Here is a 16,685-nt window from a genome sequence, read left to right as displayed (position 1 = left end):
TGGGTTAGGTGGGATTTTGGGAAGACATCCACCCTGTGAGGGTGGGAAGCTCTGGTATCTGTGTCCCACAGAAGCTTCTCCATCCCCTGAGGTGTTCAGCTCCAGGTCTGACCGAGCTTGGAGCAGCTTGGTCCAAGCCCTGAGAACAAAAGGAGCTTGAGGGTCCTTGTCCTTCCCAGCCAAACCATTCTGGGATTCGAGGATTTCTCCGGCACTGAGCCAAAGTACACGGTGCTCCAGCCAGGACTTGGCAAAAGTTCATTACATTTTTAACAACAACCGTTCCACAGACTCTTTTGAGGGTTTTTTCCTTAATATGAACAACTTGAAGCCATGTGCCACAGAAAAAACCTTTCTCCTGCCCTGCTGCGTGGAAAACCAGCACAGAGAGGGAGCAGGCAGCTGCAGGCAGCAGAGCCTATCAATAGCTGGGAAACTGAGCTTAAGCTCAGATATTCCACTGGGCTGTGAACTAAACCCAGATTTCAAAAAGAGAAAAAACCACAGCATACAGAACAACATTCATCGAAAGCAATTTTTAAAATTTCGAATAAATTTTAAAATTAAAAGCTGAAAGAATATTATTATAAAAATCTGTTCATTTCTTGTGATTACTATTATCTTTTTTGAGAGAAAAAACACAGGTTTTATTTTGTAATTCCCCTCATTTTTAGGTCATAATTTTAATTGTTTTATTTTAGAAAAGGAAAGAAAAAAATCTTCGGCTATATTGCTGTACATGCCATCTTTTTTTTATATTTCCCATCTGTAAATTTCTATTGTCATTTCCATGGTTTCAATGATGTTTTCCCTTTCTCCGTCAGTGTCACGGACAGGCGCAGACCCGCGTGTATAAATATGAATATAAATATGAATATAAATACGAATATAAATATAAATATAAATATAAATATAAATATAAATATAAATACGAATATAAATATAAATATAAATATAAATATAAATATAAATATAAATATAAATATAAATATAAATATAAATATAAATATAAATATAAATATAAATATAAATATAAATATAAATATAAATATAAATATAAATATAAATATAAATATAAATATAAATATAAATATAAAATCCCCCCCGCGGCGGGGCTCGGGAGGGATTTTAGGGATCGGGAAAGGACGGACGGACCCCGGGATGGGGGATGACGTCACACCCGCCACCCGCGCCCCTGCCCGGTGACGTCACCGGGCCTGCCCCGCGCCTGCGCAGTGCGGGCGCAGCACCCCCGGCGCGGCGCGGAGGATGCGGGGCTGCAGGTGGGTGCGGGGCCGGGGCTGGGGAGGGGCTGGGGACCCCGAGGGTGCAGATGGGTGCGGGGCTGGCGGCGTGATGGGTGCGGGGCTGGGGACCCCGAGGGTGCAGATGGGTGCGGGGCTGGGGGCGTCAGGGGTGCGGGGCTGCAGGTGGATGCGGGGCCGGGGCTGGGGAGGGGCTGGGGGCGTGAGGGGTGCGGGACTGGGGACCCCGAGAGTGCAGATGGGTGCGGGGCCGGGGCTGGGGAGGGGCTGGAGACCCCGAGGGTGCAGATGGGTGCGGGGCTGGGGGCGTCAGGGGTGCGGGGCTGCAGGTGGATGCGGGGCCGGGGCTGGGGAGGGGCTGGGGGCGTGAGGGGTGCGGGACTGGGGACCCCGAGAGTGCAGATGGGTGCGGGGCCGGGGCTGGGGAGGGGCTGGAGACCCCGAGGGTGCAGATGGGTGCGGGGCTGGGGGCGTCAGGGGTGCGGGGCTGGGGACCCCAGGGCTGCAGATGAGTGCGGGGCTGGGGGGCTGCGGACCCCGGGGGGCGGTGAGAGCTGCGGGGTTGCAGGAGGGTGCGGGGCTGGGGGGCCCATGAGGGGTGCGGGGCTGCAGGTGGGTGCGGGGCTGGGGGAGCCCATAAAGGGTGCGGGGCTGCTGGAGGTGGGTGCGGGGTTTGGGGGGGCCCATGAAGGGTGCGGGGTTTGGGGGAGCCCATGAAGGGTGCGGGGTTTGGGGGAGCCCATGAAGGGTGCGGGGTTTGGGGGGGCTGCTGGAGGGTGCGGGGCTGGGGGGGGCCATGAAGGGTGCGGGGCTGTAGGTGAGTGCGGGGCTGGGGGCCCATGAAGGGTGCGGGGTTTGGGGGAGCGCGGGCCATGCTGCCCTTGCAGGCGGTGCGGGGGGTCGCAGGGGGTGCGGGTGCTGGGGGGTGTCGGGTTTGGGGGGCAGCGCGGGCTGATGTTGCGGGGAGCGCCGGGGCGGGGCCGTGCGGGGCCGGGGAGGTGCTCGCCCGCTGCGGGGGCGTGATGGGGGTCGTGGGGACGCGGGGGGGGGCGCCTGCGGGGAGCGGCGAGGGAGGGGCGGCGACGGCGTGTGCGTGTGCGTGTTGGTGTGCGTGTGCGCGCAGGGCTGAGCGGGCGTGCAAGGGATGTGCACGCCCAGGTGTGTGTGTGAGCGTGCAAGGGATGTGCGTGTGCTGCTCGGTGTGTGCGGGTGTGCAAGGGATGTGCATGTCCAGATGTGTGTGTGAGCATGCAAGGGATGTGCGTGTGCGTTCCCAGGTGTGTGTGTGCGAGTGTGCAAGGGATGTGCGTGTGCTGCTCGGTGTGTGCGGGTGTGCAAGGGATGTTTGTGCCCAGATGTGTATGCGTGTGTGCAAGGGATGTGCATGTCCAGATGTTTATGCAAGTGTGCAAGGGATGTGCGTGTGCTGCTCAGTCTGTGCGGGTGTGCAAGGGATGTTCGTGCCCAGATGTGTGTGCGAGCCTGCAAGGGATGTGCGTGTGCATGCTAGATGTGTGAGCATGTGTGCAAGGGATGTGTATGTGTGTAAGGAATGTGCGTGTGCAGATGTGTCTGCGTGTGTACAGGGGATGTGCATGTGCACGCCCAGATGTGTGTGCGAGCGTGCAAGGGATGTGCGTGTCCGGCTCAGTGTGCGTGTGCAGGTGTGTGTGTGCCTGTCCAGATGTGTGTGCAGGGCTGTGTGTCCGTGCAGATACGTGTGCATGCAGAGGTGTGTGTGTGTGCATGTGAATGTGTGTGCATGCAGATGCAGGGGACACATGCAGGCACACAGATGTGCAGGTGTGTGCAGGCATGTGCACGCAGTGTGGTGCCGGTGTTTGTGGGGCCTGGAGCTGGGTGCTGCATGTGTGGGAATGCACAAGTGCACAGCGGTGCACAGTGTGTGCGAGGGGATGCAGGCATGCACAGGGGTGCACTGTGTGTGTGTGTGCACGGCATTGCACGTGGGGATGCATGCTTGCAAAGGTGTGTGTGTGCATGCACACGGTGGGGATGCATGCTTGCAAAGGTGTGTGTGCGTGCAGATTTGCATGGGACAGGGTGTGCATCCACCGGGGCACGTGGGGGTGACTGCGTGTGCTGTGTGTGCACCGCTGCAGCACACATGCACCTGTGTGCAGCCACTCTGTGCACACATGCATTGCTCCGTGTGTGTGCTTTGCATCTCTCTGTGCATGGCATGCACGTTCACAGGGAGCACCAGGCCCTGTCCCGTGTGTGTGTGTGTGAGTGCTGCAGGTGTGTGCAGGGCTGGGGGCACCCGACAGGGCACACATGCATGGGCTGCAGTGGTGCTGCACACGGCTGTGACCCAACACCCTTTCAGGGCAGGTTTTCCCCAGAGCTGTGACATTTGTGCTCCCCTCCCCAGGGAAGCAGGGCCAGGCCCGGGGTGCAGCCACCCCTGCTGGGCTGCTCCTGGCTTACTACTGAGTTACTCCTTGCTTCCTCTGAGGCTGCTGCCGAGATGCTGCCGGGATATTCTCAGTAATTCCTGAGGGAGTAGTGAAATACTATCCAGACACAGCTGAGATGCTCTCAGGGTGCCGCTGAGATGCTGTGAGGTTGCTAGAATGTGGACAGGCTACTCTGCAGGCAGCAGTAAGGCACTTCCAGAGTGCCATGAAGGTACTCTCAGGATACTCTGTAAATACTACTGGGATGCTGCAAAAGCCCCGCTAAGGTACCATCAGGCTGGTGCTAAGATACATCCAGAGCTGATACTGAGGTACTCGTAGGAAGGTTCCACTGGAGCAGCTCACTCAAGGTTCCTCTCACGATACGCTCAGGTTGCTTTCAGCATAGTCATGGGGCAGTAAGAAAATACCTGGGTAACTCTTTGTGCTACCAAAGTGCCACCAACACAGCGAGGATAACAGCTGTGTCCCCTGACACCACTACTAGGATCCTGTCAGGACACTCATTATCTACTACTGTGATACTATCAGGGCACCAGGATGCTCCTGACAGAATCAGGATGTTCCTGCCTGTGCTAGTACAACATCAGGACAGTGCTGAGCTACGCAATGCTGAGCTGCTATTGGGATATTCTCAGTGTAGCACAAAGCTACTATCAGGATGTTGCTAAGGTATTATCAGGATAACACTCCAAAGGATCACTTTTCTAATTGTAAATGTATTGCTAATGCTAATGAGTGTTACTGACAAGGCACTAGTAAGATACTACAGGGTCACTGCTAGGATACAACATTACTGGTACTACTATGGTGCTACCAGGATATTATCACAGAGCTCCCGAGGCGCTGCCAGGACAAGAGTCGGTTTTCTCAGGATAAAAGTGCAGTTCTCTGTAGGATACTTCCAAGATGCTACAAGGGCACTAGAAAAGTCATGGTAAGATACTTCTGGGATGCCATCAGGGCACCACTCACATTTTTGGGGTATTGTCAGCACATTACTGGTATTTTCATTGCTTAGTAGTGATAGAGGGTCAGATTAAGCCCTTTTGTGACTCAGAGATGCAGTAACTGAGAGCTGGCAAAAGCTGAAAGGCCAAGAAACATTTATAATGTATTGTGATTAGGAAATAGTCGGCTTCTGATTGTAACAGCGTGAATTGTAACATCTGTATTGTCTCACCCTTCACACGAGACTGAAAATGGAATAAAAGTTTTTAAAACGCCTCTCAGCTGCCCCATCTCTGGGTCAGAAAAGGGCATCATCCGACAGTATAGCATAAGGATACAACTAAGATACTACTGCTTCAGGGAAATGCATAGTGGTGTGACATTTTTTACATACTGAGCTGCTTGGACCACTATCAGCACTTTGTTGCAACTATGAAATTGCAACCAGAGTAGTGCCACGATAGCAGAATATTTCTTCTGGAGGTAGTATGTCCTGTTGGGTTACTGCCAGGATACTACAGCGATACTGTTGGTTGTGTAACATCCCTGGCAGCAGTGATGGGAATTGGGAGCCGGGTGTTGTAAGCTGTGAGTAGCCTGGTGCCTGACAGGCACGTGTCCCTGCAGCTAAGGCAGCACATCGGTGTTGAGGAGGATGGAGGCGCCGCTGGTCAGTCTGGAGGAGGAGTTCGAGGAGGGGCCCGGGGACGATGGGGGGTCGCTGCCGCGCCCCGCGGACCCCGCGCTGGCCGAGCTGGAGAGCTTCTCGGCCGAGATGATGAGCTTCAAGTCCATGGAGGACCTGGTGCAGGAGTTCGACGAGAAGCTCACCGTGTGCTTCCGCAACTACGACGCTGCCACCGAGGGCCTGGCGCCCGTGCGGGGGCGGCTGCAGGCGCAGGAGGAGGAGGAGCGCCTGCAGGATGAGGAGTGAGTAAGGCCCCCCTGCTCCTGGGGCCACTTCACACCCTGAACCCCTCCCAGCGCTGCGGCACGGCCGTGCTCCGTGTAGTATCCTGTGAGTAAGGGTCTGCCTGCTGCCTTACGTGCTGGCACGGCACAGCCCACGTGCAGCTCAGCCCCTTGCATCACAGCACAGCCATGCAGCAGCGTGGAATAGCCGTGTAGTATCCTTTGAGTAGCCATGTAGTATCTTTTGAGTAGCTGTGTAGCCTCCTATAAGTATAGGAGCCTTGAGCCTGCATGCATCCTGTCGTGGTCATAAAACACTCCCAGAGTGTGCAGTCCAGTCACAGCATGACTCTGTAGCACTTCAGAGTACTGGTGTAGTATCTTATGAGTAACACCCCTCCTGCGGCCTGTTGCACTTCCTTGTGCTCTTCTATGAGCCCATCACATGCAGATCACCACCTGGACTGTGCTGTGATCGTACAGCACCTTGGAGTAGCTGTGGAGGATCCTTGGAGTAGCTGTGGAGGATCCTTGGAGTAGCAGTGTGAGGTCCCTGGAGTAGGAGCCTGTGAGGAGGAAGAGCAGCGTGTCCCATGCCACGTTGCAGGGGGCCACAGCTCTGTCTGTGCAAGGAAAGCCCCAGGGGTTGAGCATAAACCTTGAGTAAGGTTTGAGTAGAGCTCGGCCACCCCCCCTGTACCATTGTAGGGAATGGCCAAATTCCCTAGGGTGAAATTCCCCCCTAGGCTCCCCAATTATTGTCGTGCCTTTTGTGTTAAATTCTACAGTTCCATTAAAAACCTTGCTTTGTTACAAAAATGCCATTTTCCCTGCAAATCCTTGGGCTTTTTCCTCACAATGATTACACTCTATCACATTTTCCGTGGATTTTTCCTCTGTTTAATTTGGATTATTCTGAAATTGCTAACCCTTCTTCTCACCAAGCAAAGGGGCTGCTTTCAACCCAAAAAGCCCCAAATCCTTCGGTTTTGTTGGTTTGTGTTTGGATTTTTTTCCCCCAGACCCACTGAAGCTGAATTGATTTTTGCAATCGGTCGAATTCACGGTTTTTGAGAACAAAATGCAGCTTGGCTGCGCGCCGGGGCTGCCGCGCTGTCGCCGCTTTGTGCCACTTATTGTGTCTTTTTTGGGTCACTTTGGGCAAAACAGGGCTTTTTTTTTTAGTCTTCTTTCAATGAGCCCAGTGTGCAGGCCAGGGGAGGAGCCATGGCCTCACAGGCGCTGGATTTCCAGAGTTTTTAACCATTTCTTGCCATAATTAACTCAGAAATCACTGCTGGTTTTGGCCTGCCCCTGTGGGTTGCTGGTCCTTTAAGAACAGCGAAAAAAAAAAGCAAATTTGAGGGAATAATTGCTAGTTTGCTGTGCTTTGTTAAAAAATAAGTATTTAAGATTTGGCATCCGCATTTTTGTCTGTTAATTTGTGAAATCTGTAATTCCAAGGGGAATTCAGCCCTGGTGAGAAGGGAAATAGAATAAATCCCACAAATGAGCAGGTTTGGGGTTGGAAAAGGGGAAATGGTTTTGGGGTGATTTTCAGGATTCGGATGTGGCACCGTGCTGGACTGAACCCCTCATTTCTGGTGGGAGAATGGGAGGGGTTGCCTGAGATGGGAATACAATTTCTAATCTCTTTCTGTGCCTTTTCCCCCATTTTTGACATTTTTCTCCCATTTTTGGCCTTTTTCTCAACATTGCCACTTTTCAGCTCTTTTTTCCCCATTTTCTGTCTTTCTCCTCCATTTCTTCCCTTTTCTCCACTTTCCCTGCCCTTTTCTCCATTTTCCCCCTCATTCTCCCTTTTTTTCTTACATTTTCTTTTTTTCCCCATTTCACTTTTCTCCTGATTTTTCCTTTTTTCCTCTTTTGGCCCTTTTCCTCCTTTTCCTATTCTCAATTTTATCCTCTTTTCCTCTTCTTCCCTTTTTCCCCTCTTTCTCCATTTCCCACCATTTTTTTCTTCTCCCTCTTTCTCATTTTTTCTTCCATTTCCCCCCTTTTACCCAGATTTTCCTTCCCCCACTTCTTCCCCATTCCCCCCTTTTTTTCATCTTCTTCTTTACCCCTTTTTTTCTCTTTTCTCCTGTTTTCTCCCTTTCCTTTTCTTTTTCCATCCTTCCCCTCTTTTCCTTTTTCCTTCTTTATTTTCTCCTCATTTGATCAGGATTTCAGGACAGCATTTTAGGGTATTTGTAGGTGTTGAAAAGTGACATTTTGGGATCTCTGGGGTATTTCAGTGAGGGGGTGGGGTGGTTGGAACATGACAGGGTGGCATTTTGGAGCTTTGGGACCTTTAGGGGCATTTTGGGGATATTTCAGAAGAGCATTTGGGGACAGTTTGGAGTGTTCCAGGGCAGCGTTTTGAGGTGTTTTGGGGCCTTTCAGAGAGTCTTGGGGCTGCTTTAAGAGAATGTTTTGTGCCACTTCAGAGCATCATGGTGATGTTTTTGAATGGCATTTGGGGACATCTAGAGATATTTTGGGACATTGCTGTGACCTTTTGGAGTGTTTTGGTAGCAGCATTTCAAAATGACATTTAGGGGGGATGCTGGGGCAGCATTTTTGGGTACATTGGGGTATTACAGAGCAGTATTTCATAATGCCATTTTGAGAAGCTTTGGGGTCTTCTAGGACAGCATTTGGGGTTTTCTAGGATATCATTTGGGGTGTTTTGGAATATTTCAGGCATCCCAGTAGTATCTGGGGGTTTTTGGAGGTCGTTTCAGGATGTGTCTGGGCTGCATTTCGGGATGTTTTGCGGCATCTTGGCAGGCCGTTTTTTGGGATGTGTCTCTGAGATGCAACATTTTGGGATCAGCACTCACCACCCGCCTCCCTGCAGGGTCTGGGATGCTCTGACCGATGGCTTTGCCCCCCGGAGCTCCCCCCGGCCGTGGCAGCTCCCTGGGACTGAGGCCCTCGATGGCAGCGACCCCCAGGTACGGCTGTGACATCCCCACGGGACCCCTGGCTGTGACTGACAGCTGTCAGTCAGCCCCACGGCTCAGCAGCCATCGTGGCACTGCAAACTACCCAAAAATGGTTCTTCTAGCACCTGGTCCTTGCCAGGTTGCCCCCATGCCACGGGTGGGGTGGGTGTTTTTGGGGTTGAAAATGGGTTTTTATCTGCAGTGCGTTTGTGCTGTCAATAGCTGCTTTTGGGGTTGTAAAAATGTCCCAGTATACACAAAACTGAACTAATTTGGATGTGTTGCTTAAGGGGGAAGAGAAAATAACTTCCTTGGGTTATTTTCTGCTAAAAAGGTGAGAAAAAAGGTGGTGAAAGGTGGGAAAAAAGAAGGTGCCTCCTCACCCACATCTCTGTCCATCCATTCACTGGAGGTGTCCCACCCCGTGTCTCCATCAGACCTCTCCAGTTCAGCCCCACCATCCCTCATCTACCCCTCCAGTGTCCCCAAGTCTCTACTGAGCGTGTCCAACACCACTCTGCATCCAGCACCTCCATCCAGCACCTCCATCCAGCACCTCCATCCAGCACCTCCATCCAGCACTTCCATCCAGCACCTCCATCCAGCACTTCCATCCAGCACCTCCATCCAGCACCTCCATCCAGCACCTCCATCCAGCACCTCCATCCAGCACCTCCATCCAGCTCACCTGCACTTCTCCCTGCCTTCTTCCTGCTCCATGGCTCCATCTCTCCATCCAACACTCCTGTCCAACATCTCCATCCACCTCTGGCAGCACCTCCCCCTCCAGGGCTGTCCACTGTCCTGCTCAAAGCCCCATCCATCATCTCCATGAAATACCCTCAATCCAACACGTCCCATCTGATGTCCCCCTCCAGTGTCTCCCCATGCCACGCCCCGTGTCCCCCTGAGCCAGGGTGGGACTGTCCCCGTGCCAGGGCTGTGGCTGTGTCCGTGCTGGGGCCATGCCTGCACCAGGCTGGGCCTGTGGTGCCACCAAGGCTGCCCAGCCTGTGTCTCCTGCAGCTCGGTGGGAAGGAGGAGGAGGAGGAAGAGGAGGAGGAGCTCACTGAGAGGAGTGAGCAGGACTCTGGGATCAACGAGGAGCCACTGCTGACAGCTGAGCAGGTACCCATGGGCATCTGGAGCCCTGCATGTCCTCCAAAAGCCAGGCTTGGCCACCTCAGCCCCGTGACCACGAGCTGAAAGCACAAGAAAAAGCCAAATCCCAGCAATCCCAGCAATCCCAGCATCTTGGGGTGTGGCATGCAGGGCCTGGAATGTGGATGTGGCCAGAAGTGGAGGTTGTGGGTGCTGATGTGGGATTTGGGTGCACCTGGGAAGGTGGGCTGTGGGTGCTGCTGGACAAAGGGGGTGGCATGGGGGGGAGGATAAAAGGGGGGGAGCAGAGGTGGGGTGCAGATGTGGGGTGCAGGATGCAGGGTACAAGTGTGGGGAGGGGGACGTGGAAGCAGCAGCAGGGTGTGGATGCAGGATTGAGAATGCAGGTGGAGTTGCAGGATGCAGGAGGAGGGTGCAGAGAGCAGGATGCAGAGAGGTGCAGGGTGCAGATGTAGAAGTGGATGCAGGTCCTCGGTGTCCATGGAATGTGGGATGCAGATGTAGGATGCAAACAGAGGACCCAGGGCACAGATGGATGTAAATGCAGGTGCTGATGCAGGATGAAGGGAGCAGAATGCAGATGCAGGATGAAGGGAGCAGAATGCAGATGCAGGATGAAGGGGAGAATGCAGAATGCTGATAAGGATGGAGGATGGAGGGAGCTGGCTGCAGATGGAGGATGAAGATAGAGGATGCAGGTGCAGGATGAAGGGAGCAGTTGCAGATGTGTGTGCAGGACAGGAGTGCAGGGAGCAGGTGCAGGACAGTTGCAGGTGTGGGTGCAGGACAGGTATGCAGGGAGCCAGGTGCAGGACAGTTGCATGTTTGGGTGCAAGGAGCAGGTGCAGGATGGCTGCATGTTTGGGTGCAGGGAGCAGGTGCAGGACAGTTGCATGTTTGGGTGCAGGGAGCAGGTGCAGGACAGTTGCAGGTGTGGGTGCAGGACAGGTATGGAAGGAGCAGGTGCAGGACAGTTGCATGTTTGGGTGCAGGGAGCAGGTGCAGGACAGTTGCAGGTGTGGGTGCAGGATGTGTGGGGTGCAAGGTGCAGGTAGGATGCAGGTGCACATGGAGGTCACTGATGCCCCACAGGTCATCGAGGAGCTGGAGGAGCTCATGCAGAGTTCACCTGACCCTGAGGCTGACCCCGAGGGTGAGGAGGAAGAGGAGGAGGAGGAGGAGGATGAGGAGGAGGAGGAAGAAACCAAGGCTGATGCTGAAGGCAAAGGTGGTGGTGGGGGCACGGAGCCCATCCTGCTGCGGGAGCTGCATCCCGCCTTCAACAACAACTGCTCCCACGAAGGTATGGCCAGCAAAGCCCAGGCCAGTCACTTTTTGGGGACAATTCCAACCAAATTGGACAACTAAGTGTCTCCAGGCCTCAGTGCTGGCGTGCTCTGGGACTTGGCCAGAAGGGCTCTTGGCAAAACCTGTGAAGAACACAGGGATCTGGCTTTTGGTGTGGAAAGGCACGTGGGGTTCACCAGGAGCCTTTGTGCTCTGCATGGGGCGTTCCACACACACGGGATTTGTCCTGGTGGCGTGGGCTGTGTCACCAACAAGCCCAGGCACTTCCCTCATTGCTCTGCTCTTTATCACACTGTGCAGGTTACTAATCACACCATGTCACTAATTGCACCGTGCATGTCACTAATTGCACCATGCATGTCAATATTCACACCATACATGTCACTAGTTGCACGATGCATGTCAATAATTGCACCATACATGTCACTAATCACATCCTGCCTGCCACTAATTGCACTGTGGAGATCACTGGGTGCACCTTGCATGTCACTAATCGTGCCAGGAAGTCCCTTAATTGCTCTGGGCACATTGTTTATGGCGCTGAGCATATCAGTAATTGCACAATGGGTTTATCTCTTGGTGTGTCAGAAAATGCAGAGCCCATCTCGCTCGGCGCAAGATGCACTTTAATGGTTGCAGTGTGCGTTTCACTGATGCACTGGGGCTGCACCAGGCATTTCCCTTGTTTTCCCATGCATGGCACCGGCTGCAGAGCCCAGAGGAGGCCACGGAGATGCCCCAAAGGTGGTGGCACCTCTGCTGGGGAGGAAAAGGCTCCAGGGAGGGCTCAGAGCCTAAAGGGGATCCAGGAGAGCTGGAGAGGGACTGGGGACAAGGGATGGAGAGACAGGACACAGGGAATGGCTCCCAGTGCCAGAGGGCAGGGCTGGATGGGATATTGGGAATTGGGAATGGTTCCCTGGGAGGGTGATACAAGAATTCCAGAGCAGCTGTGGCTGCCCCATCCCTGGCAGTGCCCAAGGGCAGGCTGGCAGGGCTGGGAGCACCTGGGCAGGTGGAAGGGCTGTTTGCCGGGCAGGGCGGTGGCAGGAGGTGGCTGTGCGGGACACGGGGCTGTCGCTGCGGGCAGGGCTGGGGCAGCCCGGGCTGGAGGAAGGGCTGGCTGCCGGGCAGGAGGTGGCTGTGCGGTACAGAGGCTGTCGCTGCGGGCAGGGCTGGGGCGGCTGTCGGCGCGGGAGCTGCTGGCGGCCGCGGGCCGTGCCGAGGCAGCGAGCCGGGCGCTGTCGGCGGAGCTGGTGGCGCAGCTGGCCCGGCGGGACGAGCTGGCCTTCGAGAAGGAGGTGAAGACGGCCTTCATCGGGGCGCTGCTGGCCGTGCAGGGAGAGCAGCGGGAGCAGCGAGAGGCCGCCCGGCGCCGCCGCAGGGACAAGGGGCTGAGCCTGCAAGGGGCGCGCTCCGAGCGCGGCAGCAGCGGCAGCAACATGCCCCGCAAGGTGCGCACCGAGCGCGGTGCGGGGGCAGGGGGAGGTGCGGGGTGTGCGGGCACGGCGGGGCAAGGGGTGAGGGTGGGATGGGAATGGGGACAGGGTGGGGCACAGGGACATGGGGGTGATGGGATGGGATATGGGATGGGATACAGGATGGGATGGGATGGGAATCGCAACAGGATGGGGCAGAGGGACATGGGGGCGAGGCGATGGGATGGGATATTGGATGGAATGGGATGGGAATAGGGACAGGGTGGGGCAGAGGGACATGGGGGTGATGGGATGGGATGCAGGATGGGATGGGATACAGGATGCGACAGGATGGGATGGGATGGGAATAGTGACAGGATGGGGCAGAGTGACATGGGGGTGATGGGATGGGATGGGAATAGTGACAGGATGGGGCAGAGTGACATGGGGGTGATGGGATGGGAGACAGGATGCAGTGGGATGGGAATAGGGACAGGGTGGGGCAGAGGGACATGGGGGTGATGGGATGGGATATAGGATGGGATGGGATGTGGGTTGCAATAGGATGGGATAGGATGGGAATAGCGACAGATGGGGCAGAGGGACATGGGGGTGATGGGATGGGATATTGGATGGGATGGGAATAGCGACAGGATGGGGGTGATGGGATGGGATACAGGATGGGATGGGATGGGAATAGCGACAGGATGGGGGTGATGGGATGGGATACAGGATGCAGTAGGATGCGATGGGATGGGAATAGCGACAGGATGGGGCAGAGTTGCATAGGAAGAACACAGGACAGCGACAGGGGGATTTGGAGCACAGAGACAAAGGAATATGGGATGGCAGGATGCAGCAGGGTGCTGGGATCTGGGCAGGGTGTGGATCTGGGAGTCGGGGAGTTGTGAGGGATGCTGGTGTCCAGAGGAAGTGCCTGAGGAGGGTGATGTCCCTGTCCCTGGGAGGTGACAGGGTGACACGCGTTGTCCCCCCAGCGCTTCAGCATGGAGGGCATCTCCAGCATCCTGCACTCCGGCCTGCGCCAGACCTTTGGTCCTACCACCAACGAGAAGCAGGTGCCTTTCCCCCCCTCCAAAAAAAAAAAAATTGCCCAAATCTGTTTTCACTCCTCCTCCCTGCACTCCCCATTCCCCTGCATCCCCCAATCCCCTTTTAAAATCTTTCTTCATTTTACAAAACTGCTCTATCCCCTACACCCTGCTAATCCCACTTGAAAAAAATTACCTGTTTTCACCCCAAAAAGTCCTCCCTGAGGAGGGATGGATTTGGGTGGAGTTTGCAGCACCCAGTTAGTTCAGTACTCCCCAGAATACCTGCAAATTAAATACAATTGCAGGAATTTTGCAGAAATGCTCTATTTTTACATAAATTTGTCTTAAGACAATGCAAAAACCAGGCAGCTTTGTGCCATCTGGGTGTTTTTTTTGGGGTGGCTTTTGTTTTTGCAGTACCTGAACACGGTGATTCCCTACGAGAAGAAGGGCTCACCACCCTCTGTTGAGGACCTGCAGATGCTCACCAACAGTGAGTATTCATTCAAGCTGCTGTTTTGGGTCAGCATCACATGTTTTGGGGACACAAAGGCACATTTTGTTTTGCTTCAGTGGCTGCAGTTTGGGATATCATTGCAGCACGAAAGTTTAGGGGAATTTTTGTGTCATTGCAGCACGGGCAGTTTAAGGTGCTACCACCCACGCTGCATCATCATTGCAGCAAACCCACCTGGTGGGGAAAATCCCTGTTTTGCATCACTGCAGCACAGCTGGTTGGCAGCCAACACCTCCCCCCAGTTTAAGCTCCATTTACCAGGAGGTTTGGGGTAAATCACCCATTCTGCACTGCCACAGATTGGCTAACTGGGGATGGAAGTCCTTTTTGTGTGGGTGTTCCCAGGCCTGCTGCATAAATTGTGTGGGGAAATTGTGTGGCAACTGTGGGGCTGGTTTTGGGGGGAAAAGGGACATTTTTTGGGGGCAGCAGGGCCAGGCTCACAGCTTTGTTCTCCCTCACAGTCCTGTTTGCCATGAAGGAGGGGAATGAGAAGGTGCCCACTCTGCTCACGGATTACATCCTCAAAGGTACCTGCACCCCTCATGCATCCTTCACACAGCTCCTCTGCTGCTCTGGGCCTCCACCACAGATCCCTTTGCATCCTCCTGCCTCTCCACTGCATCCTTTGTGCATCCCTCTTGCCTCCTCATTCATCCCTGTTGCATCTCCTGTGCATCCTCAAGGAATCCCAGATACATCCTGTGGCATTCCTCCTGCATCCCTCATGCATCTCTGCTGCATCCTCCACACATCCTGCAGGAATCCTGGCTGCATTTCCTGCACATCCCTCAGGCATTCTTTGTACAGCTCTCCTCTCCTGAGACAGCTGTCTGTCTCACAGGTACCTGTGCAGCTTCCTGCCCCATCCTGGAGCCCACCTGCTTCATCTACACAGCCTCATCACCCTCTGTGTGCCCTCCTTCACCCCCCATGCCCCATCAGGCACCCTCCTCTGCCTCCCCTGGGCATCCCCATGCATCTCCTGGGCATCCCCATGCATCTCCTGGGCATCCCTGTGCCTCTCCCACACCCCTCTTGTGCATCCTGCTGAGTCCTGGTGCACCCTTCATGCTTTTCCTGTGCACTGCTGTGTGTGTGCATTCCTTGTGCATCCCTTTCGTGTTCCTGCTGCATTCATGTGCAGCCTCATGCAGCATTTCTGCATCCTTGTGTGCCCAGGTGCCTCCTTCACACTCCTGCACCCTTGTGCGTGTCCTTGTGCCCTCCTGGCTGTCCCAGTGTGTGTCCTTGTGCCCTCCTGCCTGTCCTGTGCACACTCATGTGTCCTTGTGCCCTCCTGGCTGTCCCTGTGCATGTCCTTGTGCCCTCCTGCCTGTCCCTGTGTGTGTCCTTGTGCCCTCCTGCCTGTCCTGTGCACACTCGTGTGTCCCTGTGTGGCCCCCAGGCACCCTTGGGCACCCCTGCCCATCCACGTGCAACCCAGTGCAGGCCTGTGTGTCACTGTGCCCCCTCATGCAGCGTTGCATTGTGCATCCCCATGCACGCTTGTGCATCCTCCTGCATCCTTCTACATCCCTGTGCATGTTCATGGATCACAGTGCATCCTCTTGCATCCCTGTGCATCCCTGCATATCCTCCTGGATGATAGTGCATCCTCCTGCATCCCTCTGTATTCCAGTGCATCCTCCTGCATCCCAGTGCATCCTCCTGCATTGCAATGCATCCTCATGCATCCTTGTGCATCCCTGTGCCTGCTCATGCATCCCTGTGCATCCTCCTGCATCTCTGTGCATCCCTGTGTATCCTCTTGCATTCCAATGCATCCTCATGCACACTTGTGTATTCTCCTGCATCCCTCTGCATCCTCCTGCACCCCTGTGCATCCTCCTGCATCCCTCTGCATCCTCCTGCACCCCTGTGCATCCTCCTGCATTCCAATGCATCCTCCTGCATTCTCGTGCATCCTCTTGCATTGCAATGCATCCTCATGCATCCTTGTGCACCCCTGTGCCTGCTCATGCATCCCTGTGCATCCTCCTGCATTCCAATGCATCCTCATGCATCCCTGTGTATCCCTGTGCATTCTCCTGCATGCCAATGCATCCTTCTGCATTCCAATGCATCCTCCTGCATTCCAGTGCATCCTCATGCATCCCTGTGTATCCTTCTGCATCTCTGTGCATCCCTGTGCGTGCATTCTCCTGCACCCCTGTGCATCCTCCTGCATTCCAATGCATCCTCCTGCATCCTTCTGCATCCTTCTGTATTCCAATGCATCCTCCTGCATTCCCGTGCATCCTCCTGCATCCCTGTGCATCCCTGTGTATCCTCCTCCATTCCAATGCATCCTCATGCACACTTGTGCATCCTCCTGCATCCCTGTGCATCCCTGTGCATTCTACTGCATCCCAGTGCATCCTCCTGCATCCCTGTGCATCCTCCTGCATCCCTGTGCATCCTCCTGCATCCCTGTGCACCCTCCTGCATTCCAATGCACCCCCATGCTTCCCCACACACCCCAGTGCACCCCTGTGCATGCTCCTGCCTCACTGCACCCTGGGTGCCCCCGTGCAGTGCCCCAGCCCCTCTCTCTCTCTCTCTCTCTCTCTCTCTCTGCAGTGCTCTGCCCAACCTGACGCGGTGCTGCCCCCACACTCCCACCCCAAAACGGGGCCAAACCCCAGGAAAAAGGGTCACCCACCCGTGGCTGCCCCTCCCTGCACTTCCCCCTTTGCACAGCTGGGAATAAAGAATTCCTTACATTAATTAGGCAACTGGTGT

General features: G+C 54.8%; 1 protein-coding gene across 1 annotated transcript; it reads left to right on the top strand.

Moving 5' to 3' along the window:
* Positions 1-1,129: 1,129 nt before the first annotated feature.
* Positions 1,130-16,678, top strand: FEZ1 (fasciculation and elongation protein zeta 1). Its single transcript, XM_030291122.4, has 10 exons — positions 1,130-1,283; positions 5,285-5,587; positions 8,433-8,529; positions 9,547-9,648; positions 10,735-10,945; positions 12,124-12,404; positions 13,367-13,447; positions 13,841-13,916; positions 14,405-14,470; positions 16,524-16,678. The coding sequence occupies exons 2-10, from the start codon at positions 5,313-5,315 to the stop codon at positions 16,538-16,540; spliced, it is 1,206 nt and encodes a 401-aa protein (XP_030146982.4). The 5' UTR covers positions 1,130-1,283; positions 5,285-5,312; the 3' UTR covers positions 16,541-16,678.
* The last annotated feature ends 7 nt before the right edge of the window (positions 16,679-16,685 follow it).

The sequence above is a fragment of the Taeniopygia guttata genome, chromosome 24 (genome assembly GCF_048771995.1).
Source record: "Taeniopygia guttata chromosome 24, bTaeGut7.mat, whole genome shotgun sequence".
In the NCBI taxonomy this organism is placed as follows: domain Eukaryota; kingdom Metazoa; phylum Chordata; class Aves; order Passeriformes; family Estrildidae; genus Taeniopygia; species Taeniopygia guttata.
This window is presented reverse-complemented; position numbering and strand designations above follow the sequence as displayed.

Excerpts from the sequence above, each read along its gene's own strand:
- FEZ1 (XM_030291122.4), top strand. The coding sequence starts at position 5,313 with ATGGAGGCGCCGCTGGTCAGTCTGGAGGAGGAGTTCGAGGAGGGGCCC. Across the intron at positions 8,530-9,546 it reads TCGATGGCAGCGACCCCCAG|CTCGGTGGGAAGGAGGAGGA; the intron begins GTACGGCTGTGA and ends TGTCTCCTGCAG. Across the intron at positions 9,649-10,734 it reads CACTGCTGACAGCTGAGCAG|GTCATCGAGGAGCTGGAGGA; the intron begins GTACCCATGGGC and ends GATGCCCCACAG.